At 44.6% G+C, this 27,993-nt stretch overlaps 3 protein-coding genes across 5 annotated transcripts in view; 1 reads left to right on the top strand and 2 right to left on the bottom strand.

The window, feature by feature from the left end:
• Window positions 1–23: 23 nt before the first annotated feature.
• On the top strand, window positions 24–7,412 carry LOC116939377 (presenilin-1-like). 3 transcript variants are annotated; one of them, XM_032947642.2, is made up of 11 exons: window positions 24–156; window positions 806–986; window positions 2,022–2,269; window positions 3,186–3,327; window positions 3,417–3,484; window positions 3,709–3,929; window positions 4,046–4,144; window positions 4,359–4,451; window positions 5,187–5,345; window positions 5,562–5,683; window positions 6,178–7,412. In XM_032947642.2, exons 2-11 carry the CDS (start codon window positions 837–839, stop codon window positions 6,331–6,333), a joined length of 1,458 nt encoding a protein of 485 aa, XP_032803533.2. In that variant the 5' UTR covers window positions 24–156; window positions 806–836; the 3' UTR covers window positions 6,334–7,412. The 3 variants fall into 3 exon arrangements, with proteins under 3 accessions (XP_032803533.2, XP_032803534.2, XP_032803532.2); XM_032947643.2 differs by having other exon boundaries at window positions 69–156; window positions 809–986; XM_032947641.2 differs by lacking the exon at window positions 24–156 and adding an exon at window positions 315–355.
• A 124-nt stretch (window positions 7,413–7,536) lies between these two features.
• LOC116939378 (opsin-3-like) lies at window positions 7,537–15,162 on the bottom strand. The gene is made up of 4 exons (XM_032947644.2): window positions 13,924–15,162; window positions 10,759–11,078; window positions 9,510–9,794; window positions 7,537–8,826 (listed from the first exon to the last, which is right to left on the bottom strand). Exons 1-4 carry the CDS (start codon window positions 14,258–14,260, stop codon window positions 8,530–8,532), a joined length of 1,239 nt encoding a protein of 412 aa, XP_032803535.2. The 5' UTR covers window positions 14,261–15,162; the 3' UTR covers window positions 7,537–8,529.
• Window positions 15,163–15,463: 301 nt separating this feature from the next.
• The window catches only part of FOXN3 (forkhead box N3), a 35,002-nt gene continuing 22,472 nt past the window's right edge, over window positions 15,464–27,993 (bottom strand). The window contains exons 4-7 of the mRNA XM_032947640.2: window positions 27,228–27,280; window positions 20,759–20,827; window positions 19,507–19,585; window positions 15,464–19,048 (exon numbers count right to left, since the gene is read on the bottom strand). Of these exons, the coding sequence (XP_032803531.1) occupies window positions 18,310–19,048; window positions 19,507–19,585; window positions 20,759–20,827; window positions 27,228–27,280 (940 nt within the window). The 3' untranslated portion in view covers window positions 15,464–18,309. The remainder of the gene's footprint in view (window positions 19,049–19,506; window positions 19,586–20,758; window positions 20,828–27,227; window positions 27,281–27,993) is intronic.

Raw genomic sequence — 27,993 nt, 5'->3', positions numbered from 1 at the left:
TGATATGGGAAATATGGAGTGTGCTGTTTATGTAATGTGGGAAATGTGAAGCGTGCTGTTTATGCGATGTGGGAAATGTGGCCTGTCGTGCTTAAATGGGGTGGGAAATATAAACGCTCGTGGTTGTTGTTGCTCGTAGGCCCGAGGAGCTGCGAGGTAGGCGGCGGACCGGGGCGGGGAGACTCGCAGCCAGCGCTTGCTGCTGCTGCTGCTGTTGTTGTTGGCGGCGGCGGTGTTGTTGTTGTTGGTGATGTTTGTTGCCGGTTGTGTAACTGCTTTACTTAGTGGCGGGCTCTACTCGTCTGCGTTGGAGTTTCTCGTCGAGTGTTATGGCTGGGCGCGGCCTGGCTTCCTGGTGTGGGCCCGGCCTCAACTCGGAACGAAACGGCAACGGGGATCGCAGGCTCCGCAATAATAATATCATCATCATCGTCGTCGTCGGCCTCAGTAACACTTCTAGTACTTTAAAGATCCCCCTTTGAGAGCGAATTGAAGGCTGTGGTTACACTGAGTGTGAATGAAGTGAGCTTAACGCTTCGGTCGCTGCGCGCCGTGCCGCGTATGGGCCGCATCGGTCAGCACCCCGGGAGGAGACCAGAGTCGGCTAGGCACGACGACGACGATGATGTTGTTGTTGATGTTGTTGACCACCCCACAGCTCGGTGCGCCGTGCCACTCCTTTGAGACCGCACAGCTCAAGCCGTAACACTTTCCCCGAGGAGGCTCATTGTGTTAACCAGAGGGCCTGTGCGTGCTGTGGTTGTGTCACAACGACGCGCGGCGATTCCGTGGTTTGTGCGTGCAGCAGCTGCGGAGCCGGCGAAGTTCGGCAGTGGATGAGCGTTTCTGAGAAGAGAGGAGGAGGCTGCGGTGAAGAGAGCTTTCTCATGGAGGCCGTGGTTTCCAGCGAGCGCCGAGCGGGCTCCATGTCCGAGGCGGTGGGCGGACAGGAAGGCGTCGGCATCGCCGCCGCACAGGATGGCCTGGTGAGCCCACAACTCTTCTCGCTCGCACGCTTTGTCAACATGTTTTGTGAACATGTTTTGTCCTTGAGAATGGGGTTTTGCCCCCTTTTAGGGCGATCAAACGGGAGGTGTAAAGATGTTCAAACGCCAAATAGAAACCTTTTGCCAAGGAATCAAGTACCGCATTAACCACACACTGGCGTCCTCTGGTCTAACACCGTTTTGAGACGAGGCTCAAAAGAAAGCTGTCTCTGGTGTGGACCAATCAGTTTCAAAGACAATGCATATATTATCAGTGGGTTTTTTGTTTGCCTTCTGACCGCAAGCATTGTGGTTAATGCAGACATGATTCCTTGTAAAAGGTTTCAGTTTGGTGTTTTAACATCTTAACACCTGTTCTGTTGCCAGAAAAAAGGGGAAAAACCTATTCTCATGATATGATACTATATGGCGTTGTCTTTGAAACTGATTGGCGGATACCAGAGACAGCCTTGTCCTTTATGGCCTAGTGATATCAGTGTCAGATAAGAGAACAACGCCAAAAGGCGAAACAGTACAAATACAATGCACCTATCAGAGCATGTATAGCTCCGGGTAAGAATGGGGTAAAAACTATTCTTATTTTCATACTTTTGATACTGGCAAAAAGGCCCCATGATCTATTTTGTCTTGCATGTAACACGCGGAACCCCCGAAACATGAATATTGTTGGACATTCTGATTTGTTAGCTGCCTCCTTCACACTGTGTGAAAAAAACATCACATGCCAGCTAGTCCCAGTTTAGTACCACGTATGTTCAACTTCTTTCGCACCGTACATAGTGGCCAACCCTGCTAATCGGATGGGTAATGACTGTAGCATTCAGTTGAGCATTCCAGAATTGGATTTCACATTTCATTAGTGTCATTGGGGTTTTTCATTGATTGTTCTATTGCTTATATACAATGATATAATTGCCATTTATCTCTTAAAAGTAGGAATCCAAGGAAACGAAACTCATTCAACAATGCAGAACATTGGCCGCAATGTGAATGGGTTGCGTCGCTTGTGTGCAGCCACAGGTCACCACCACCACCACCAGGCAGAGAGGAGAGCGCAGGGAGGATGGGGACGGCAGTGGAAGTGGGCGCGAACGGTCGCACAGCGAACCCCACACGGACGAGGAGAGCGAGGAGGAAGAGCTCTCCCTGAAGTATGGCGCCAAGCACGTCATCATGCTCTTCGTACCAGTCACGCTGTGCATGCTGGTTGTCGTCGCAACCATCAAATCTGTCACCTTCTACACGGAAAAAAACGGCCAACTGTAAGTGCACTTCACGTTAAGGCTCGCTGAATGATTACAATAGTTGTATAACTTAAAGATGCCACCTTCATCTCGAACAGGGGTCGGCAACCTGCCTCCGGAGCCGCATGCGTATCTTTAAGGACTCCTCTGTCACGTGATTCACATGCATTCGGCCCTTGAAATATTGAGTTTATTACCGAATTCTAAAAAAAATGTTCTTGTTATGTTGGTTGCCTATCCCTGATCTAGAAACCCATTCGAGAATAAAAAAGTAGTGCAGTTATTTACAAACAAAATGTCATTGTCTGCTTTGTGCTAGCCAGAATTGTGAAAGATTACTTAAAATGTAATATTTTGTGTAAAACATAGTTAAATGTGTTGGTGTGAGAAGAACACTTTCTCCATGTGGTTCCCAGCCACTTCAGTCGGCTCACATAAACTGCTTTCTAAAGCAAGTGTTGAACAGATTGAAAAAGTCATGGCTAATCAAGTAGTAGAGATTCACGTGTAGCCATTGTATATAGCTAGCGTGTCACTGGCCCAGGGAGGTTGAAGGAACCACAGTGACGTTACTTGGGGTTGTTCTTTTGCTATTTTCTATGCAATCCCAAACACAATGCCCTACTCGGAGCTACATTCCCTTAGGGTGTCGACATTCGATAGGAAAATACTTTTACCTGCTCACCTGAGGATACTATAACCAGCATCACTTGGGTGTAAATTATGACAAGTTAACAGTGGCATGGCTTTGCAAATTGTCTAACATCGTTTGACACGAGTTGTAATTCTGCATTGGTGAAAGTTCTACAGGAAAGTGATGTACTCCTAGAAAAACATAACCTTTTTTTCATGGGAAAAAGTCTGGAGTGATCATGGTTTTGAGTTCGTTTCTTAAGAGTTGAAAAATAACCACTACTGTTGTTCCCATAACCAGCATCTACACACCATTCACCGAGGACACAGACACTGTGGGACAGCGAGTGCTTAACTCCATTCTCAACACCATCATTCTCATCAGCGTCATTGTGGTTTTGACCATCTTCTTGGTGCTGCTGTACAAGTACCGCTGCTACAAGGTGACCAACATACCCACCACTCAACACAAACACATTGCAGATACTGCAGTTTCCATGCATTCTATTCCTAATAATCTTTCTTTCCACAGTTCATCCATGGCTGGCTGATTATGTCATCCTTAATGTTGCTGTTTCTCTTCACCTACCTTTATCTGGGGTAAGTAGAGAGGGGCAGTGGATGGAATTTGTGGAAAATATTTTTCTGGAAATATTTCATCTGTTAACATGCATATTGCGTCAAAATTAATGCGTCTAGGAGGCCTAAAGCATCATGTAATTGTAAGTTATTTATATGCTCAAAGTGCAGAATGTTGTAATACTGATCAAATAACAGAAAGTGCCATTGCTAATATTTGTTACTTAATTGTGTGCTGTGTTCAGAGAGGTATTCAAGACTTACAATGTGGCCATGGACTACCCAACACTCATTCTCATCATGTGGAACTTTGGAGTTGTGGGCATGATATGCATCCACTGGAAGGGCCCACTGCTTCTGCAGCAAGCCTACCTCATCATGATCAGTGCTCTCATGGCCCTGGTCTTCATCAAATACCTCCCTGAGTGGTCTGCGTGGGTCATCCTTGGAGCCATATCTATCTATGGTACAATAACACAGCATAATGCCTCGGGTTTCTGTAAATGTGGCATACCAATAATAATTCGCTGCAAGCTGTTTGTGTTGTACTGACCGCGACTTGGGGATATTTCATTCTTGTAGATCTGATAGCTGTGCTGAGTCCAAAGGGCCCATTGAGGATGCTTGTAGAGACTGCTCAGGAGCGGAATGAGCCTATCTTTCCTGCACTCATCTACTCCTGTAAGTAGGTTATTCTCATTTTCATTTCACATGTACCCTTTAAAAATGACATGCTTAATGTAGCCTCTGCATTTTGTGTATGATGGAATGTAAAATTATAAAATTATCAATAAGTATATTTGCGTGTAGAATTGTGTGCATATGTGTACATTTATAAGTTATGTTTTGTGTGTAATTTCTTTGTCTGGGTGTGTACTGTCGATTTATTTGACAGCAACCATGGTATGGATGGTGGGCATGGCCGACACAAACTCCACAGAGCAGCAGAGTACCAGGCCTTCCCCTGAGCCAAACAATGATGCACAAGGTGCCTTATACTTCACCTTTGTCTCCTCAATATGCAATGGTTGAGTGCAGAAACTGGTAACACCTAAGGTGGAATATTTTTAGTGGTACTGACGTCGCCAACAAAATGCTTTAATATGTAATAATATAAAATAAACCATCAATGGTAATAGACATTTCGAGTTTTACTAACTCATGTGATTATTGGAAAGTGAAAAATCTGACGTGGGTTCATAGACTATAAAATGTAAGCCACTACATGATTTAAGGAAAATGTTCATGACAATTGAGTTATTATAATATGGGTTTTCCCCTTTTTTCTGGCAACAAAACTGAAACCTTTTCCAAGGAATCATATGTGCGTTAACCACAATACTTGTCAAAATGCAAACAAAAAAACACTGATAATATATGCATTGTCCTTGAAACTGATTGGTCCACACCAGAGACGGCTTTCTTTAAAGACGGCTTTCTTTGGTGTGGACCAATCATATATTATCAATGTTTTTTTTGTTTGCATTTAGACCACAAGTATTGTGGTTAATGCGCACATGATTCCATGTACAAAGGTTTCAGTTTTGTTGCCAGAAAAAAAGGGGAAAAACCCTATTATATTTTGGTACTGGCAATAGGAGGTCTAATTATGTAATTGAGTTATCTGATAATGACTTTGGGTAATGTATTACAGGCAGCTAAAATATTTGTATTTCTGATTTAATTGTGAAAAATGGGATTTGTGAATTTGGTGAAATTTCAGTACCAAATGGCGGCCAAGGAGACTTCACGGGTAATTTCTTGGGGGACTCGCAGCCAAGTGAACCCGATGTGCCTCGAACCACTCACGAGGCTCGAGAACTAGCGCGGGAACGAGCACGCGCTAACCCCCCCATGCCACCGGAAGAGTCTGAGGAGGAGCGTGAGTGACTTGCAACGCAGCAACCACACTCGGTTTTCTCACAGCATCGGGGGACATGGAACCCACTACGGGACAAACACCATCGCTTGTTTGATCGCCCAAAAATAATTGCCGTGAAAGTGCAAACGTCATTCTCTAAAAAGTTGAAATCTTGGTTTATGAAGATGTCTGTAAAATGGAATGCTTAATGGTAAGCGTGTGTGTTTGAGAGTTCAGGAGGAGGTATAAAGCTTGGCCTGGGAGATTTCATCTTCTACAGTGTGTTGGTGGGAAAGGCCTCGGCAGCTGCCAGTGGAGACTGGAACACCACCCTTGCCTGTTTCGTGGCCATCCTTATCGTAAGCAGCCATGCTCCAACACATTTAGTCCCAAATACACTACTTCTCTGAATTTCTCCTGCAGTGCCATCCAACTGCTCTGTTTTTTTACATGCTTTTTATTAACTCACTCTGTCTGTTGTTGTCGTTGTTGTATCCTAAACTTGTAACTCAATTTTAACCCACTTCCCAATGTGGTATCGACTTCAAACTTGGTATACTTATGTCATACTGATGACAATACGATATTCTATCATAAAAAATAAACATATTTTAAAACGACATATTTTTTATGTTATGTTTCAGCTTGGGTCTGATTGTCCACGTTCAACTAACGTTGGCTGTAAATCACCACGGTCCCTTACTTTATGGCAAGCTTCGGGGCCACGTCGTGGAGTTTTGTCATTACTAGTACGGTACATTTCATTAAAGCGTGTTTTAAAAAAAGCATTTTTAAATATTACTTATTTTAAAAACTGATATTATTTTTTGTTTTAAACCCCCTCCCCTTCCAGGGCCTTTGCCTGACCCTGCTGCTGCTGGCAATATTCAAGAAGGCATTACCAGCACTTCCCATCTCCATTACGTTTGGATTGATCTTTTACTTTGCTACTGACAACTTGGTGCGGCCTTTCATGGACAGCCTCGCTTTTCATCAGTATTATATTTAGCTGTGCTCTTTCCCAGCGTTGCATTGTACAGTCCTTGGTCCATCTTCCACAGTGTAACCCTTAATCTGTACAGATTTCTATAAGTTAGATTTTTGTGTTATTGACCTGAATAAATGTGGGTGTACAACAGTATTGCTACTGCTTCCTTTGCATCACACCCGTAAAAAAAGCTCTTATTTTCAGAGATTAAAGCAAGCACAAGTGCTGAAATCACAGTCTGCAAATCTCAGTTTTTTTTACTTCATAGTGAAATACATCAATAATATCAGGAATTTAGTTTAACACGTAGGCTCTATTATTATGGATCATGAGTTTCATTGATAATGAGCATTATTAGAAGCCTGTATCTTTTAAAACAAAAAAAAGCAGATTTGACCTGGGCACGGTGGCACTTGCCTATAATTCAGTGCTTTGGATGCAAGAGTTGATGGATTGTGTCGATTATGTGCAACTCTTAACCACACTTAACTTGTGAGATGGACAGGAGATGTAAGTACGTTAAGTTGCTCTCTGACCCACCTGCGGAACCTTTGAGTATTTTCACTTTGCTGCACGCTTAATACTTTTTTTTTCTGCAGATACACGGGTTTCGGCTTGCATGCAGAACATTCCTCAAAGTAATTTGTCAAACATGCCAATGCAGCATCCTCCTGAAAATGTCTCGAGAGACGGCCTTTCCCGGATTAATAAATTATGTTATCATCATTAAATAGTGGCTGTGTCCCACACTGCTGCTGTGTAGACACCACGTTTTGCCAGTTATGAGCACACACTCAAGTTGATGTTTGACAAATGCATTCTGTAGCACACAGGACAGCTTCTACAGACGTGCATTGTATTAATGCTGCATAAGAAAAACTGTGCAAGACACAGTTGGGCAACAGTGTTGAACAAATTTCACTGCTTCACAGTTTGGGTGTTTAAATACAGCACAATTCTTTTGAAGCTGCAACAATTGGGTTTCTGGAGTAGCCTTAGAGATGGTTGCTAACACATTAACATTAATCATTTATTGCTATTTGAAATTATATGAAAAATTCATGTCATGTTAAATGTGATTAAACACTGCTATGTAATAATGTTAGTGTGAGCTGCTGTTTATGTAACTACTATAATGGAATACTGTATAACCATACTTATTTTTAATACAGCAATTGGAATACTTTAGATTGGTGGTTCTTAACCTGGGGTGCACACACTCCCTGGAGGTGCGAAACATGCCCGATTTTATTTCGAAGGTAAATCATCTAAACAAATTAAGTATGGGCACGTAAGTACAACTACTTTGTGTCATCAAACCTCTATGTATTTATTAACAGGTACAAAGCTGCAGTAAAGGTTAAGAGCTTTAGGAGTTTAGATTGTAATTTTTATGGGTTATTAACACTTTCTTTACATCAAACTATACATTTTGAAGTAATTTTAAAATTGCTTTGCTCGCGTTGACCAAAAACCAAGCGACACATCATCACATGTCTTCATTACATTCTATACTTGCAGACGGGGTAATTACAATTCACAGCGTTAACACCCAATAAATATGCATTGCTATTGTCACGCCACTGAGTAAATACGATTTTCTTAACTAAGTAGTCACTGATGTGATGGGTACATTGCAAACACTGACGAGCTGCCGAGTATAGCTGCTCACACTTGGGGATGACATTGGTATACGGTACTAGCCTGTGATAACTAATTTGTTGGGAAGGCCCAACAAATGATCTCGCCAAGAGAGCTGCTCAAGTGTTTGGTGTATGTTCAGGGACTCCTACTTATGGAGATTCGGTTTACGAATTTTCAGATTCGAACAAAACTGACCGTAAGTGTAGTTGAATATTCGAGCCGAGAGTCGTACATTTAACCGCCACGCATTAGATGGTGGTGGTGGCATCTACAGCACATGAAGAACCAGTGGCATCTACAGATTATACAACTTTTAAAGCCATTCCCCGTGTTTAGTCTACATCCGTACAACATTTTGGGAATCTACAGGCGTAAACTTGGACTTACGAACAGACCTCTAGAACCTAACTCGTAAGTAGAGGAGCCCCTGTATCACTAGCCCCTGTATGTTGAACTTCTTTCCCACCGTACGTAGCCGACGGCACTAAACTAAGTACTAAAGAAATAGGTTTTTAAACAAAATAAAATTCGTTTTCAAGAAATGTGTTTCAAGAAAACTGTGCAGGGCTCTCTCTAGGTGAGCAGCATACTTCCGCTGGAAGTGCTTGTGCAAGGAGCCACGTGAATGAGGCGAGTGGCTGCTACTTTGTGTGCCTCTGCCCTGGTCTCTCCGACGGCTGCCTCCTTATTGTGTGGTGGAGTCGCCTTGCTGAGCGAGCACGCGGCGGCGGCGGCGGCGGCGGGGACGTCGACGGTGTCGCCCAGCTCCATGGTGTGCGTCACCTGGCCAGTGGGTGGTGACCCCATTGCTTCCCCCACTGGCCACGCTCTCCAACGAGCCACGAGCAGCCCCCACGCACATCGGCGGAACTGCGGGGGGCGGGGGGGGGCGGCACGCAAGCGCGTGGACAACGCGCAAAATTCAAAGATTAAGGTCCATGTCATTGGCATTGATTATTGTGTGAGCTTAGGGGCCGTCCATAAATGACGTCACGCACCTAGGGGGGGTCAGACATTTGTGACGAGGAGGGGGGGGGGGTGAGAAATGTGACGTCACATCAAAATGCGCAACTTTAAAGAAATAGACAACGTTCTACTTTTTAATAAATGTTTTCTCATACAACATCAGAGTGCAGCGCCACATTAAATATGCACTATGACTAGTTTAAAGAGCTTTGAAGCAAGTTTTATTTTCAAAATAGAAATGTGTGTTTTTTTGGGAGGGGGGGGCAGAGCTTTATGACGTCATATCTGACTGTGACGCCATATGACGAGGGGGGGGGGGTCAAAAATCGTCAATCGCGTGACGTCATTTATGGACGGCCCCTTAAGTAATCAATGGTGAGGAATCGATGCATCTTTACACCCCTGACTCTTCCAAGGGTCGTTTGTGCTCATCAAAATGAATTAATTAGAGCATTAATTGGTTCATGACATCACACCGGCGGGAACAAACATGAACCTCCATTCCATTTGGGTCAGCAGCAACCTTGACTCGTGTTTGGGGACACGTCACCGGCCTATAATGCTTAGAATCGCGCGCAATGAGTCACCTGTTTATTCGTGAAAATATACAGCAGAGGGTGGTACGTTGCTGTTGTCCGGGTGAGCAACATTGGCACGGCGGAGATGACGGGAGCGGAGGACGACGACGACGACGAAGACGTCGAAGACCCCACGGGGTAGTCTCTCTGGACATCCATGAGCGCCAGCAGCGCGTGCGGTGTGCGCGCCGTGAAGCACAGCAGCAGCACGAGGACCCACGCGCGTGCCGCCTGCTGCTCGTAGCAAGCGAGCGCAGCCGCGCGCCTCGTGTGCGCTGCGTACCTGGAACGCAGCTGCGCTCCCCGGGCAGGGTGAGGTCACGGCGAGCAAACGAAAACGATACGATACAAAAGGACATTCAACGCATTTGTCAATGAGACTGTGGCCCCTTTAAGTTGCGTCTGTGTGGGGGGGTGGGTGGGGGTGGGGGGAGCTTAAGTATCCTCGGATTCCTCCAGGATAAATGAAGGTTGTGATATATGTGTAATAAGCGACGTTTGGGGACAATGGGTCTTTATATTTACGAGCGAAACAAGGACTTCACAATTCTGGCAAGTCGCCTGATGAGGCTGCTTGTAATCACCAGCGAAACGTCGTACTCAAATTGCAAATGTGGGTTTACTCTCCAACACTGTTGTGCTGAAGTAGCAACTCATTGGCACGTTTTGTTTACGTAACAAACCTTACTAATTGGCTGTGTCGGGTGGTGGTGGGATAACGACATATTTACGCGATTTAACCCAAAACAAAAAACCTTTATTATGGATATTGGTTGCGAAAGCCTACCTGTTAAACAGCTGTTGCTTCTACACACAGCACATTATAAATAGTGAGTCCGGAGAGAGTTAATCGAGTGGCTCATCAGAGTTGGGATATTGGCAAGTGCCATGTGGATCCAATATCAAAGCCCGCATCGGGTGGCACCGCTCCCAGAAAAAATAAAAAACACCCAAAAAGTATCTCGTGACATCGGTGACAGATCGTGATCCTCCTAATGGAGGCGAATGCTGCGTTGATTACACACCTGCCATGCGCATAAACAATACCATACTTGACACCCAATTGCTTCAGTGCGGAGGGGGAATTCTTTTCCACGAGGATCAATACTTTTCGAGAAGCCTTTTTTGACATGTTCTCCAACGTATTCGTTTTCTGTCTCGGTGGACTCTTACACTAACTTGGTGGCCGTCAGGGCACCACAAATCCTTGAGCGACGCACGTGTACATCGGTGCTGCAGACCCCATCACATCTCTCACCGCGCGGATCGTGAGCACGATGCGCCCGTAGCAGAGCGCAGTGGCAGCCACGGGCAGCACCAGGCACCCGAGGAAGAGCAGCAGCACAAAGACGTTCGAGGCCACGCCCTGGGGTCTCCAGTCAAGGGAACAACCCAGGCCGTGCGATTCGGGCATGTAGTGACCCCAGCCGAGCAGCGGGGCTGAAGACCAGGCCAGCGCGTAGAGCCATGCAGCAGCTGATGCCCGGCGACCCCAAGAGAGGTCGAGGTCCTGGGGCCGCGAGAGTCTGGAGCAGCGCTCGAAGGCGAGCAGCGCCAAGCTCCCCGCGGACACGGTGCCTGCAGTTTGCGCAGAGGGGTAAGAAGGACGACTCCCTCCACAGTTTCGCGCAAGATCTCTCTCTCTATATATATACACATCTCTCTTTTTACGGTTATGTATTGAGTAGCAACATTCAGCCATCGTCCACGTTGGAAATACAGCAGCTGCTGGCTTCGGAGGACTTCAAATGCATGCCACGCGTGCCATCGAAGAAGGCTCGAAGCGAACGCGCCGGGCACGACTGCGTGCCACCTTTTGCTGCGATTCTCCCCACCCGCACTCGTTGATTACTGGGATTTTTTTTGTTAGAATAATACTGGGTTCACACACGATCCATAAATTACCATAAGGAAACGTAAACCTCACGAACATGCTGAAAAGTTCACAAGACTGAACTTTACAGATTGGCAACGTGCATCGGCAGCCAATCGGGGCCGGGGTGACACAAAGGCGGATGAAGCAAGTTTTTTGTTTGTTTTCAAACAACTACCAATGATGACGGTTATACCTGCGGAATTCATTGAAAGATTGATAAGAGAGGAGGGATTTTTTTTCCACGGCGGTTCCAGATTACAGACAACCTCATATCTAGGACACAAGGAAAGGGATGTTACCGGAGTAAAACTCGGAGTTCACTGGAAGTTTGTTGGAGGCAGTAGGAGATGTGGGAGGTCTGGTCGTTGTAAACTTAGAAAAGTGTATATATACTTTTTAAGTCACACATCTAAAACAGAGCTTCCATGTAACTGTAAATTGTAATTACAATTCGACAACACATTCGTTGACAATTCTAAGCTTTAAATAAGCGTGGCCTTTATATCAAATTACAGGCAGTTAAAATGAAATCACCACCGTAAGCAAAGCATGCATCACTAAGCACGATGCAAAGCGGCAATTAAAATAATTCTGTGTTGAAGAACGGTAAGTTACTCACTCGCCTTTTGCAAATACATTTTTAATCGAATAAGTCGAGTTAAACCTGTTCATGGAAACCCTGTGATTACAGCCAGATTTATGGATTTACTTTCCAACACGCGTGTGTTGGAATCGTAACGAATTTGCACGTTCTGTTCACGTGACAAATCTTACTAATTGGCTGCGTCGGGTGGTGGCGGGTTTAACGACACATTTATATTTACGCTAACCCAATAAACCCCCTGTATTATGGATGACATTGGTCGCGAAAGCTTACGTGTTAAACCCAGTGAGCCTCATTTATGTAGATGGGGGTTCTTTTTTTAATCCCACACCTTTGCGGAATTCTGGCGTTTTCGCATCCATTCCGCAAAAGTGATCCCGCCTGATTCACGTCTCAGATTTTGACACCATTCGTCACGCGGACCTCGCGTTCCAACGCACTCCACACAATGACGTACACGCACACACACGTGGGAACAAAAAAAATATCCCACGGCCAAACAGCAGCCGGAAAAGTGTCGAGGAGAATCCAGGACGCGTGCTGACATCGGCACAAAGACAAATATGGTGCTGTTAGCGAGCAGCACCTGTGAAGGCTACCGGCAATTGTGGCACGCTAAAGAGGGTGGGTGGTCAGCACCACGCCCGGCCGCCTTTGTCTTCCCAGTGGCCATGTTTACACATTGCGCCAGGTACTAATTTTGCGCTGAGTCGACGTAGGGAAGGCACAGCACCAGTTCAGATAATCGTCACTGGCGTTGGCCGTGAGCGGGAACCGAAGTTGGCGAGCCGGGTTCATAGCGCAGCGTAGCGCTAACCGCTGCGCCACCGCTCCTCACATCAGCACTCACTCACTCGTGCTAATCTGCGTGCGTTTCTCCTTTTTCCGCTGAGGGGCAGAATGTCGCACTCAGCTGAAGGCGGCTTAGTGCTATTTAAAACAATGATTATGTTTAATATAACGAAGTGCACGAGGATACAAATTTTAAGTGAAAATAATCATGAAAATAGTCGTGGTTTGAATGAAGATGATGGTAATTGATGATTATGAGTGACGATGATGAAGCTGCACCTTGAACTACTGATGATCCACCAAACCACACCAACTCTTACCCCCGAGCTGCAAAATCGCGCAAAGCACCCGTTTGAGTCTTAAATCTTCACCATCGTATCGTCTGCAACTTCCTCACATTGTCAACATCAGCTGCGCGTGTGTGGTCGGGCCCTTCATTCTGGAATTTGGTGTGAAGTTTAGAGTGACGAATAGGTGCTGCAAAGTGTTCATACAAATTCAGAAACAAAAAAAATAGTTACGGAGTGGAGGCGCCAAAGGTGAGCATCAATTTGCGCCGTGGTGCCCGGCGCCGTGGTGCCCGACGCCACGAGCCACGCCTCTGTATTCACCATCAACAGGATTTCCTAGCATGCGGAGAGCGTCTGCGATTGTCGGCTCTGCTAATAAACCCCTCGTCACTTTTGGTGACATTCCCGCAATGGTGCCACGATTGAATGGCTGCAGTTCTCAGTGTTTGTATGCAGCGTCGGCTTGCAATATATGGATTCTACGATTTTACGCGGAATCGCCAAGCATTCCGCCTAAAGAATCTGGAATGTGAATGATGGCCAATAAGCCCAAGATAGCTGTGGTAATCAGGCCCACTATGTTCATCCAACAGCCACGCTCCATCTCTAGCTGCGCAGAAGCCTAAACATGACATCAAAACGAAGAAGCCAGAAGCTGCCATGCAAGGCACGTGTAATAGTGCGCGCACACGGGAAAGTGCAGAATCAGGCCCTCGGCTGTGTTATCAGTCCGATTTATTTAGAACTAATTTTTTGCTTTTACTTTGTCCTTCCCCGCACCTCTGATGAACACGTTTGGCTTACGTGCGGTGGTGCGAAAGAAGTTCAGCAAACGCGGCATTGTCGTTCTGTTGTCATTACCGAAGAGGGTGAGCGAGAATCCATCCCAAAGACACACGGCCTGGCCCCGTGCCCCGTGCCAAGGGCCCCACAGCAGCAGCATGGCGGTGGTGGAGAGGCTGCCCAACAGCTCGCTGGCACTCATGTTAGCCAGCAGCAGGAAGGAGGGGACGCGCAGGGCCCTGCGCCGTGCGAACAGCAGCAGCACCAGCGCGTTGGCGCCCACGCCAACGCACACGCTGAGCCACAGCAGCACAGCGACCACGACGTGAGCAGCTCGACTCAACCTCACTTCCGACCCTGGCCCCAACGCGGCGTCTCCCGTCGAGAAGGAGTTCCTCTGCGACACCGGCTCCATTGCTCTCTCCTGATGCGTCGCCGGCTGTCAAGGTCCCCCGTCGCCGCTTGTGCGCCTCCGCAGCTGCGTTCGGTGATCCTTCTGTCCTTTAATCGGCTTATACTGCCACGTTCACCAACATGCAGCTGTTGCCATAACAACCAAAAGGGACCCAACAACTGTTATGGAAAGGGTCACACAATAAATGTAAGCTCCTTTACGGCAGCGCTTACAGGGCCGGCTGTCTCTTTTCTCTCAGTTTTACGGCATGAAGTTGCTCAGTGGCGAGTGGATCTTAAATTATTAGGTTTATCTTTCCACAGATGTTTCCTTTCGGTGCTCAGGGACAATTGACGACTCTAAATAGAGTAAAAAAAAACAATAGGACGTGTCTTAAGTGCTTTTATGTTTTAATTTTATCAAAAGGGGCTCTCACTTGGTTTTACAGCAGTTTTTTTTTAAAACGACATGTGGAGTCATTACTACCAGAAATCTCATTCTCCAGGTTTCCACTATCTTGAGCTTGGAGGGTCAGCAATCCTATTTTTTCCATCATTGTTTTTTTCAGTTAGGTCGTGTAAAAATGTATCAATCCCACCTCGACCCGTGACAGCCTATTCATAAGTGTCACGTGAATAAAATATGCCAAATGTATTCACTGCTTAAGTCCCACCAGTGTGTTGGTGAGTAATCTTACAACATTGAAATGGGTACGTTTCGCTTGCGATTACATGCAGCATCCTCAGGTTAACGGGAGCTCAGATATAACCAAACCTGAAAAAACTATATTGAATATTGTAATTGTTCATGAACGCCTACGTATACATTCACACTTGTAAATCCGTTTACAATTCGAAAATCAATTGTGCTAAAGAAGAGAAATAGCTCAAAGAAGCACGTTTTACATTTTCTTCACAATGTTTTAGCATTTTTACATTTGCATACTGAAGGTCAAATGCATGGTAAAGAAAAGTCCAATACATTGGAAAATGTGTCATTCGGCTTTTTTTCCTTAAAAATATTATTGGAAACTACTTTCATGCCAAGAACATAAAACTTGTCCGATATCTGCCAGGGCAGCCATAACCATTTTAATTAGTTGAACTTGCGCGCTGTGTACATTCAGTGAACATGCACGCGTTTTTTTTACGTACAATCATTGAATATTGTATTAATACAATCAAATTAGGAGAAAAAAATGCAAATTAAAACACCACAAAGAGGGAAGGGAGCGAGGCCATGTTTAATGGAGTGGGTATTTACAACAAAGGACATGTCTTTGGCAGGACACGCCTGACGGAGGAACCGTCCCCGTGCAGGTCACAAACACCACTGCCCGCGCCACGCACAAGGGGTCACACAGCTCTCTCTCTCTCTGTGATTGGCAGGTTTTGGCAAAACATGACGATTCACAACTCAAAATAAAAACCAAATGGGACCAGAGTGTAAGAGGGATAAATGAGGGCATGTTTACCAGGGCGCGGGCAGGGCTGGCTCGTTCATGCAATTAAGTGTAAGTGCCCAAAATGTACACCCACAGCCAGCACTGCCCTGCACTGGCAGTGGGTCCACATGGGCCATCACTGACCGTAAGTGCAGCCAAGTGGCTGGCAGGGCCACCAAGTTACTCGAGCATGTGCCAAATACAAATGTGGCCATTGACAACACTTAGCACAATATTGCTACACGATAATACAATGTGCAAGGCTCTGAGTAACAGAAAAGGCAAATGTTGGTACAAAGTGTCAGAATACTGGATAAGAAAGTTAATAAATTTGCAAAAGTTTTGAAAAATGCTCACTGGAACATATACAGTAATAGTTATTACCAGCTACAGGTACTTAGGAGTTACACCTCACAACACTACTCATTGTATGACCAATTCCTATTGTCATATGCATTAGCTTAAACAACAAACAGCACACGGCTTTGGAAAGGTGATTACCTGGCACGATGTCATTAATACCTCGTAGTTATAAGAGGAAGGTTAACTCTGGAAGACAATCATTTAAAAAAAAAATCTCTGAACAGCACACCCGCCCGCCAGCGCAGGCCTGGCATGTGCTTCGCGAGCAACGCGAAGTGTTCACCTCCCCCCATGCTGACTGAGAGCGTCACGGCAGCGCCTCAGCATCATTAACCTCAGGGCAGTTTCTCATAGCTTCAATATATTTATCAGACTCGTGAGACACAAATACTGATGCTGATATTGGCTCCCTCTGCCAAACACGTCACCAAATCCCTGAACAAAACTTAAACATTGTAAGTTATATATTTACTATCGACCCAGGCAGAGTGAATTGCTTCGGGACTTGCTAATACAAGGTTAAAGCACCTTTCCCCAAATCTTAAATTGTAATGAATATGAAAAATGCATGCTGTCACTAACAACTCTAAGTCACATTACATTGACATACAAAAAACACACATAGGAGTCGTTTGTTCAAACAAAAGCATGCAATGGCAGATTGCGTCTGACGCTGGCAACGTGAACACAGTGGCACAAACGAGAAGGGCCTCACCCGGTGGCCCCGGCGAACCCAGCGCGTGTGAGGTGTTCCCTGCGCACAGCATAGACAAGATGATAGGGAATCCCAGTGCCCAGGAAGGGACCATGCTACCTGCCCCTCCCAACGCTGGAATGCTATAAAACGCTGTCCTTGAATCTTGTCCTAGAAGCATTTACAAGAATGCTCTCATTGTTTCGGTGAAGCACAGGCCAAGATTGCACATATTATTGAGACATTTTAAATAAATACTAGTCATCAGAGAGCACTGATCAAAATAATATTAGATTTATATGATTGTTTTATCTTTCCATCTATTTTCTTGATGTAAACGTAAAATAATTAATATAATTCAATGCAAAAGTGTCAATAGAGTAGGAATAATGTTGCTGTGGCACCGAGGTCACATTTAACGCGGTAGCTAATGTCAAGTGCAGTTTCCCACACTAGAGGGCTGCTGTCTGCCAGTGTAATATCTTAATCGATTCAGGAGCAGCCGTTTAGAGCACTGCAGCACCACATGCTCGTGAGGAGCCACACCCGTTACATGAACATTGCTTAAGAGCAGCAATAGCACGGTGTCACGGCGCCTGTCACTAACCTCAGGCTTCACTGCCCTGTGGCAGAAGCCATCGTTGCTTATGAACATGCGGCTTACTTGTGATTATTCCACCTTTTCGCAATGTTCTGGCAGTAATGGCAAAATTACCCTTCTATTTTTTACTCATGTACATGCTCTACATTGATTCACCTATGCATCAGTCCAGGTGATCGATACGTGGGGAGATTGTCTAATTACAGCAGACCCATTCAGGTCCACATTTAAAATTAAAAAGTCATATCCTGTATGTCATACTGCAATGAAATGTGCACCATGAGATTAAGATGGGTCCGAATTTTACATGGCAGAATTATCAGTCTGACCACAAATTAGCAAGAGGCTCATGCTTTTGCTGAGCTCCAAATACAAAGCCTGTTCTTGCAGTCTCTCGCGAGTACAAGAGGCAATGCCATACTTAATTCAAGTGCAAATGCACATTTCAGAAGAGAGAAAAAAAACCTCAACATAGTTAAACATTGCTATTAATTTTCTTGGCAAACTAGAACAATTCCGTAACACTCTGCACATCATCCTTCAGACGGCAAGACCCCGACAGGGGTTTCCACTTAATTTTTCTGAATAGGACTGAAATTATTGGTGTTGGTTATTGGTGTTAAACAGACAGAATGGACACACATAACACCCTTGGACTCTAAAAAACATGAAAACCAAGGAGATTTCAGGGCGTCTTATGGTCTGCACCGCAAACAACGTTAATTCAACAGGGAAGACCAAGTACAGTGGCCACGCTTCTGAAGCACTGATTCAGTAACTAAACAAAGTTCCTTGGGTCAACATATGGCTTTCATCCCCACTCAAAAAATATACTTGATTCTGAAAAATAATTTTAAAAACCAAAACAGAACAAAAACAAATACAAAATAAAAGTATTGCCCCATAATTGTATTTTTTTAATTGGCATGAGTCCCGTAAGCATAAGGGAGGGTTGGTGGTGACGCGAGTTATTTCTTCCTGCGGCTGCCCCTATCAGGCGCAGGAGCTGCCTTGGTGACAACCGCTGTGGCTGTGCTCTCTAGGCACTGGTGCAAACCGGCGAGGTGCAGCAGGGAGCCGGCTGCTGCCTTCAGCTCTTCATCTTCCTCATCCTTGTCGTCCAAGACCCGTCCAGCCCCACTCTTCCTGCTGCTGCTGCGAGGTGGCTCTTCAGAAGCCCTGAACATTCGTTTGCCCAGAGTGTCCCATCCACCCCTGCCTAGCACCCTCTGCCATTTGTCTGTTTTGGGGGCAGCAGCACCGCTACCCAGAGAAACTCCAAACTTTCTTTTGCGTTTCTCCTGGCTCTTTTCGCTCTTCCCTGCCTGGTGGTTCTGCCGCCTTAACGCCGATTCTTTACCTCCCCCTCCTCCCTCCCCTTGTTTCCCCTCTTCACTCCTCTCTACAGCAACATCTTCCTTCTCCTCACCCTGTGATCCCAAAGGCAAACCTTGCTTGCCTTTCCCACGTGCGTGTGCCGCAGTGCGACCACCTCGGATGGAAAGGTCATAAGGGCCCTGGAAGGAGGAAGGAGAGCAGGAGGAACAGGTGGAGGGCGACGGCACCAAGGGGGCATGGCCAGAGGACCCTACCCCTGATGCCACCACGTAGTTGTGGTCTTCACTGGGGTCACAGCTCACCACCGGGGAGCCACACGAGTGCTCGCTGTCGTGCCGGGCACGGCTCCGTTTGCGGCCCTCTCGCTCCCTACCAAGTGAAAGCAGCAAGAGAGCAGTGATGCATTTAATTGGCTTGATTAAAATCACCTTCTAAGTTTCAACATCGGCTTATTGTCTTAAGCTCCAATGTTCTAAATGTTGAATGAAAATCAGCGTATAATGCAAAGGTCATGCGTTAAACTCAGTCAATTTCGGCGCCTAAACATTTACGGTATTTCAAAAAACATGTGTAAAAGTACAGCAGCCTCACAGCAGAAAACACAACTGTTCACATTCAGTACAATGAGCTTAAAGCTTCTAACAAGCTGCTTGCATATGGCACATTCATGTCGGCCTCATAGCCAAACATCCAAATCACTAAGTATTTATTTTCTTTAACCTTTCTATATATTTTTTTATGTTATTTAAATCATTGGGCCCCTGCTAGTACAAAGAGACCGAAATGAGGGTTGAAGGTAGGTCAGGGTGTGATGCAGAGCGTAGTACCGTGTGCAACCCGTCGTGTGAATCTGCAGCGGCTTAAGCAACCCCCAGCTTCCTCCTCCATTCTGTTGCAGTCGTGCATCTGTTAGGGGATGACAGGAGTGGTTCCATCATGTATCACATACATTCATACCGGGGCAATCAACCACGTGTGCATTTGTGTGTGTGTGTGTATTCGATTCACGCTCAAAGCCAACGCCACCGGCAACGATGATCTTAATTGGTTTTGGACCTCCTCTAGGTCGACTCAGTCTCAAATGAGTACCTGGTGCAGTGTGTGTAAACATCAGTACTGGGGAGACAAAGGCGGCCGGGCGTGGTGTTGGCCACCCAACCCCTCTTGCGCCGCGTGCTGGCCTACATATTTAGGTGCTGCTCGCTAACAGCACCTGCCCCAACAGTCCTTTCACGGCTATATAGGAGACAAAGGCGGCCGGGCGTGGTGTTGGCCACCCAACCCCTCTTGCGCCGCGTGCTGGCCTACATATTTAGGTGCTGCTCGCTAACAGCACCTGCCCCAACAGTCCTTTCACGGCTATATAGGGGATCTTCGTCTTTGTGTGTAACCGTGTGTGTGTGTGTCTTGGGTCTTTGTGCCAACGTTGAGTCTGCATCATTGTACGTGCAAGAATGTGCTCAGAATCAGACTTTATTTAGACTGGAAGAATCCGATGAGCTATGAAGCTCTTGTCCAGTATGAGTGGGTCAGCAAGTTACAACAGCAAACAATACAAAAAAACAGTGGGTGCGCAAAATAGAGAAAATAGTTAGCAAGTCACTAAATATGAATAAATAAATAAATAATGCATTCATTATATAAGACCGATTTATAATGGTCGGGCAAGGCAGCAAAAACAACAGCAACAAAACAGACCTAGACCACACCAAGACAACACCACACAGTAGACCCTCAATAAAACTCCATAATTAACATTGAACAATATCGATACACAGGCAATGAGTTAAGCTAACGTAGCTTCTGCCAAGGCATGAGTGAGACCTTCTCGGTGGGGGATAAAAGCAACCACAGGGGAACATTGGAAGGTGCGAGAAGTAGCATTTGAGAAGCGCTTTACTGGCACATTTCTGCGGTGGTGGATGAGTTTGTTGTACAGTTGTAGGGACCTCACATCAGTGTGATATGTGTTTTGAGAGTTGAATGTGTGATGAGAGTTCATGTGTGTGGTTAGTGTGATGTGGTCAGCTAGAGGTGAGTGTGGTAAGTGAGAGAGGTGAGTGCGGTATGGTGACTCACATTCAGCAGGTCTTTGCTCTGGAGGAGAGTTCAGCAACATCATGGCAGTCACAGCATCAATATCAGATTCTGTTAAAATAGAAGTTAACAGTTAACATTACATATGTGCAATGCCTCTATACAATTTCAAGTAGTGCACAGTATTCACTCATTGTTGGAAAGTGGCTTCTATATAGGTATAACGTATTAGAGATAAAATAATTAGCATTAAAAAAGCATTCGTTTAATTCAATAACGCAAATATTTAACAACTGCAACCTCGAGAACTACAGATGTATTATGATCACCATGATTCTATAATTGTCATTTCACCCTTATAATGCCAATATAATGCTTTATAGCACCTAGTAAGAACCCATTCTAGCGAGTCTCTTTAAAAAAAAGGAGACCTGGGTAAAAGTGTATTGGGAAAACCAAAAATGCAAAGATTAGACAGATAAAAAGTGCCAAAGTCAGTATAAAACGCACAATAAATTGCAACCTTTAGTTACTCATCAAATATAATTGAATAAAGAAATTAATGAATGAAGTAGCAATGTGTTCTACAGACCACAATTAGCATTCACATTATCCAAAAGCAATCCAATACAAACTGCATCCCCCTACAAAGAAATCCATATTCAAAAGGAAGGCAGCAACACTGGAATTCACAACGTATACTACGATTTACATATTCTAAATCATTGAGTGCAACACATTGCTTCAGACTGTCCACATTTAAAGAGCAATTATATGCCGGTTTCTATTTTACAACATACATTTAAATCCAAAATGCGGAGACAGTTCATGTTGTCGGGTTATGTTCCTGATTTTCATATTCATCCGAAAAACATCCAAAACGAAGGGCACAGTACACGAGATTTCGGACGATCAAAACGTGGCACCCCAAATATGATGTCGCTTCCATGATTTTTCCCACCAAAAGTGGTGTCATGTGGAATTGGGTGACATCGCGATCTTTAGCACCACGACATTTTAAATACTTCACATAAATTATCTGAAATTGATTTACTGTCATTTTAAAATCCATCAACTTGCATTTTTGAATCGAAGAATTATTCCGAGCATATTGTGAAAGTCATATTCCGGAAAAAAAATGTATGTATGGGCAATGTTTGTATTTACTTTTGTATATTAATCATGCATCACTGCAAGAGTTTTTTTTAAATGATAGTTTGAACAACTGTGCTCAATTTCACATTGAGACTTTGGAATATGATTTTTATATTTCTACGTTCTAACTGCGGAATACATGATTCTATATAATGGACAGAACAGTTTATATCTAGCATGATATGCAGATGAATGGTCGTATTTTCAGTTCAAGTTGGTATTTTCAGAAATGTATCACGTGTGTAATCGCAACTTTCAATCAATGCAAGTAGCGTGTTATGCGGTACTGTATTGTATCCGTTAGCTTCACTGCAGTTACACAGAGCGGCCAACAGGAGTCTAAGGTGCACTGAATTTGAGCTTTCCGCTTCAGGGCTCGATTGCTAAATATCCGGATCCCTGATCCAGAACACTGCGGTACAGCAGACACCACCAGGCAGTCTGGACATCAAGTCGGACAAACGAGTACTATTCTAAAAGTACTGTCCTAGAATCCAATACCACACCTTGGTGAGAACACAATAGTCCCAACAAAAGCTACCGAGAGGTTAGATACAATGTACATAACAGTGAAATTTACCGAGAGAAAACAATGTCACAGCCACTATCCCACCATGTACACACACAGTGAGCATGCATCATCAAGTGGAGACAGCACATGACAACTATCTTAGATGGTCCTATGAACAGCATCCTTTACCAAATAACCACTTGAATTTTGTAATTTGGGACACAGGCGCAATGTGTCATCAACCGATAGGCAACAGGATAAATCAGCTTTAACGGACAGGCATTGCACCTGACTACATTATATGGCTGGTTTAAAGTACTAAAACGCCATGCACAACAAACATTTGACTTAAGTTATCTGAAATAGTATTATGACCACTGTGGGAACGTTTTGTATTGAAGAGAAAATGATAACAGGAGAGGCATGCTCAACAATATAACACTCGGTGTACTTAATAACACACATGTCCTGTATAAATACACATTTACTGTCATGTGTGAGTCACCATTGTACCATGTGGGTCTCTGATCAAGTGATGGCATCAGGCAACGTGGAGCCCTTCTGTTTCAAGGCTGCTTCTGTTTGTAAGGAAATCTGCTAGGGCCATATTATTAGTTTCTGTCTTTGACCAAATAGCTAAGAGAGCTGCATGACATGCAGAGAGCTACTTGAACACAAACACAGACATAGCAGGTAAACGGCATATGACAAACACATTCTGAATTAAATAAACAAAATAGGTGATGGAATAACTGCGACTCTCGTTTTTGTTCCCACTTAGTTATTCTTTAACAATACAAATTTTATTAATTATCTTTATGTTAAATTATGTTTAAAGATTTTTTTTTACAAAAATGTCAACGACTGCCCACAAGGGGGCAGCCAAAGAGCCGCAAGGGAGAAGCCAAAGAGCTGCCGCATTCGGCTCCAGAGCCGCAGGTTGCCAACCCCTGTGGCTCGGGTGAATGTTGCTCGATACACTTCATGCACTCCGCTCGTAAAATAAAAAATAAAAACTCATTTTGCTTTACACTTCATGAAAAGTGAGATATTAAAAAATACAATGTCCAATGCAAATAAAAAAATAACTAAGGAGCGCTGTCATGTGAAACACATCTTACAATAATGTTTCATTGCTTCGTTTCTATTAATTCAGCAACAGCTCCGTCAGAAATGTGCTCCTGCTCATACGCTGCTTCTAAATGGCAATGAGAACCATTTAAGTGGCCCTTGAGTAATCAATCTCAACAATAAATGATGCCCCACCTAAACACGCAGTCCCCAACAAGCACCCTTCACCCATTAACTGCTTATTTGTCCATTCAATAGGTTCTTAACAAGCTCACTTGGCCCACTCCACGAGTATTACAGCAACACATGCTCGCCCAATCCCTCCCCTACTACCACCAAGCAACTCCCCCCTCCCCATTCCCTTCTACCCTGCTATGCACTTCTTTTCATTCAAGCGTTGTGAACTGCTTGTACACCACTGCGGTCTCCCTTACCATAAGTCAGATTGGCACAACGCATGCTATCGCGTGCTGCTCATACCTCTTAAAGCATCTTTGAATTCATCTCCTTGGTCCTTTCGGTAAAGTCACGTAGAATGACTTTACCGAAAGAACCAAGAAGATGAATCCCTGCAGTCACGAAAGCTTTAAATCGAAATAATCTCTGAATTGTTAATTGCGCTCGGGCTCATTGAATATAATTTATATTTGTGAAAAATGTGTTACTTTCAGAAACTGTCCTTTTATAAATTTTGCTTGGCATGTTGGGCACGAGGTGAGGTAAAGCCCGAGGCTGTAATTCCACAGCAAAGGCAGGATCGTTATCGGCGAGTTCCACCCCCAACCAAACTTCCTGCCGCATGTACTGCGTGGGACAGCTGGTGAGTCTCACACTGAAATAACACATGCGGCATTGCACTTAGGCACGCGCTAACACACGCAGCAAACAACACCGCGCTCCCAAAGACGACAAAACAAAACTGGTAGAGTAACCCATGGCTGCAAACTCTTCGTTGCATGCCTGTCCACATTCCGACATAACGACAACAACGCAGTGTCATATCAGCGAATTCGTGGCTTTTGGTCTTCCGTTCCCTGCTGGTATTGCACAATTTCGAATAAACTACGGGAATATGAAGATTAAACAATGAGTAAATGATTAACAATTATAATAAACAATGATTCTGTTGGATTACAGCCGCTTCCCCCCTTCCCTTGCCATGCGAGTCATGGGAGGTTGTCCGTCAACACTTCACCACGCTGGTGAGTGTGAGCTCGAGAAGCGGGGACCAGGATTGGTTAAAATGTCACTCGCCACTCATTTTAAGCATCCTCAGGAATCGAATTTCGGTTTCCGGGCTCATAGCACAATGCGCTAACCGCTGCACCACAGCTCCATCCCTTATACATAACATAAATAAAGCAAATTACTTTTACTGTCAGCAGTTGTATTGTAGTACAATACTCTATTTACAGACTGCATATTCATTTCTTTTTTTGCATTTCTTTTATTTCTGGTACAGTGAATATATGTATGGCTTCAAGATAGTGTTCATATAAAACAAGCAACACTTTACATAAGATGTTGTTTTTTGGGTTACATCGCGTAAACATAAATGTGTCGTTAAACCCGCCACCACCCGACACAGACAATTAGTAGGGTTTGTCACGTAAACATGTAAATACGTTACTAGTTCAGCACAACGGTGTGTTGGAGAGTAAACCCACAACATTTACAATTGTAAACCCACAACATTTACAATTCTAAACCCACAACATTTACAATTGTAAACCCACAACATTTACAAGTGTAAACCCACAACATTTACAAGTGTAAACCCACAACATTTACAATTGTTGTGAGTTTACTCTCCAACACACCGATTTGCTGAACTAGTAACGTATTTACATGTTTACGTGACAAACCCTACTAATTGGCTGTGTCGGGTGGTGGTGGGTTAACGACACATTTATATTTACGCGATCTGAACAAAAACCCTTTATTATGAATATTGGTCACGAAAGCCTACGTGTTAAACTAAGCAACACCTTAATGCTTCATTTCGTCAAGGGAACTGGACTATAGTCACGTGTTGCACAGGTCCATGTGAATCTCTGTGAAATGTTACGCCCATGCTGGCCAAATCCAGCTTTCGTGTGCCTCCACTGCTCGAGCGACTCAAAAAGTGAAATGCCCAAAGTTGTCAGAATAATTTCGAAAGAATCGAAATGTAAAGCTCCCACAGTTTTTTTGCCCGTGGCGCACAGCGTTATTTTTTTCCCCTTCTAAACAGTAATTCGTTTCCACGGTCACTTCGAAATTCACGTTTCTCAGGAACACCCGTGACTTCTGCATGACAAGGCCGCAGCAGCATTAAAAGTATATGATCAATGGGTTCAACATTTTAAAAAAACCAGAGGAGAAAACGCGCACACAACCATGGTCTAGCTGCAAAATTTATGAACACAAAGACAATTAGCCTCCAGAGAGAGCCAGCAGGCCTTGCGTGTGCACTGTACACACGTGACTGTTTTCCAGAAGCAAGCCGTGAGAAAACTGGTCAAACTGGCAGTACAGGTCACACAGCTGCTGTCGCCTCAGCAAATTACCCACAATTACATGATTATGATTCATACACAGCAGATACAAACACAGTGTTAATACTGTCAGTTTAGTTTTGAAGTTTAGACAGTTTTACTACGGTATCATTTGCAGTGTGGGACACGTACACTGCTAACAAGACATTTTACTACGAGCCAGATTACGTGAGTTTTTAGACTGCAAGACAATATAACTTGGGACTGAAGATGATATTGAACTAGACTCTCCTGAGCAAGCGCCTGACAAAGGGTGGTGACGTGATCCAGCCGTAGCGAATTCGATGCTGATTGCAGAGGTTCGCTGATCGCTTTCGTAGGCCGCCCTAGTTAATTCTACCAGTGTATTCACCATAAATTACATTAAAGAATTCGCGGAATCAGTTGGTATCGTTCGAAAAAGAGTAGGCCATTGTTGCGATGGTGTCACAGTTCAAATTTGTCAAAATCCAGTTGCCGGTTTGCCACACACATATAAATGTCTACAGCAATAAGCATAGCATGTTTACCTTTTTAAAACTGAGAAACAAAGTCAGCTACCGGGATGTAGTGGTTAGCACACTGGACGCTAGTCCGACTTGATCTCCTGACGTGGCAGTTGAAACAATGGAGAACACTTATTTTTAAATCCCACCCTCCCCCACCGCTGTCAATCCATCCAGCGTTAGAAATTTTGGGCAGACAGTTAAACCAGCAGGTCACATCCAGTGGGTAACGTCGAGGTACTCCCACCTCTACCGAGAAGGTCTGGTCAGTGCGGGAGAAAGGACAAACTACCCCATGGCACTCCCTCTCGTGGAGGCCCTCCCACAAAAAGTGGGGTAAGCGAGCAAGCTATTGCAGGGCTGCACCTTGACATTTTAACTCTGGATTGAGGTCACAGGAATGTACTACGTTGGTTGACGTATGAACATTCGCACGTGTCAATGAGTGTTTTCATTACTAAATTCCCACTATAATCGATCATCAGTTCCATGCTTTTTGTATCGGTAATTGATTCTGAAAACGGTTTCTGGTTTCCTGGATATTGTTTACCAACTTAAAATAAGCTTACTCTGAAATGCACTAACTTCGGGAAAAATAGCCGTCGTTGTCCCCTCTTGGGGGGAATAAAAACATACCAAGCACTCCTAAAAAGAGTATTGAGCCTCCGTGAGGTTTCCAGGGTAAACAAGTCATAACAATAACAGCTGTAATGCTGCACACAAGTCATCAGCACGTGGGGGGATGGGGATACCTTGCAGAGCCGAGCCATTGTGACGCAGGCGGCCGCACACCGACAGGGAGGAACTGCAACACAAAAACACAGCAGACAAAACACTGATCACCCACAATAGGCACTCCTCCGACGGTAGAAAAATATCTCAACAGACAGCGGCACAGAGATGGCTCTGCACACACAGCTCGGGCAGTACAAACAACGCCTCTACAGTCAATAACACTGCCCTAGAGAGGTAAGATTATATAATAGGTGATGTGTTGAACAATGCTCCTCCTTCACAGCAAGGGCCATTTCCCGAAATGTCACTCATTGTATAACGTTTTCTTGTTCGGGGCAATGTGGTGCCTTCTTGCTATTCGTGGTTGTCCACCGATGCCTATTCAGTATCACAGATGTCTTTAATTTAGACAGCACCGAGGTCACGACACGCACAGCTCAGACAGCACAGAGATCACTATGCATAAAATGTCCACAAGATGAGGAACCTGTACACCAAGCACATTAGAATACAATTTTCGATTCGCATTAAATATCGTTTTCCATACGTGGAAACTGACCTGCACTTTCCAATGAAATTCCTCATCTTTTCTTCACTCGCCAGTTGAGGTTACTGCCAAACCGGAATTTCGCAGACTAGTTCCTGGATTTTTTGTCAATTTCCAATGTTCATTCCATTCATAACATCGGTTTTGAATTGTTTGTATAGCATTCACTGCACATTAAATAGAGCACATTGTGCTGGTCTACAGCTTTGGTATGCCTCAGTCACCAAGGAACCCAT

This window comes from Petromyzon marinus, chromosome 6 (assembly GCF_048934315.1).
Source record: "Petromyzon marinus isolate PM22_M1 ecotype Great Lakes invasive population chromosome 6, UKy_Petmar_22M1.pri1.0, whole genome shotgun sequence".
Classification (NCBI taxonomy): Eukaryota; Metazoa; Chordata; class Hyperoartia; order Petromyzontiformes; family Petromyzontidae; genus Petromyzon; species Petromyzon marinus.
The sequence above is the reverse complement of the archived record's forward strand: the minus strand, read 5'-3'. Positions and strand labels throughout refer to the sequence as shown.

Bases quoted from the DNA above. Each gene is read 5' to 3' on its own strand.
- LOC116939377 (XM_032947641.2), top strand. From the start codon at position 330: ATGGCTGGGCGCGGCCTGGCTTCCTG. The intron at 3,328-3,416 runs GTGACCAACATA...TTCTTTCCACAG, and splicing joins ACAAGTACCGCTGCTACAAG to TTCATCCATGGCTGGCTGAT. The intron at 3,485-3,708 runs GTAAGTAGAGAG...TGCTGTGTTCAG, and splicing joins TTCACCTACCTTTATCTGGG to AGAGGTATTCAAGACTTACA.
- LOC116939378 (XM_032947644.2), bottom strand. From the start codon at position 14,260: ATGGAGCCGGTGTCGCAGAGGAACTCCTTCTCGACGGGAGACGCCGCG. The intron at 11,079-13,923 runs GTAATGACAACA...CGCAAACTGCAG, and splicing joins ATTCTCGCTCACCCTCTTCG to GCACCGTGTCCGCGGGGAGC. The intron at 8,827-9,509 runs GTGACTCATTGC...CGCCCCCCGCAG, and splicing joins ATATTTTCACGAATAAACAG to TTCCGCCGATGTGCGTGGGG.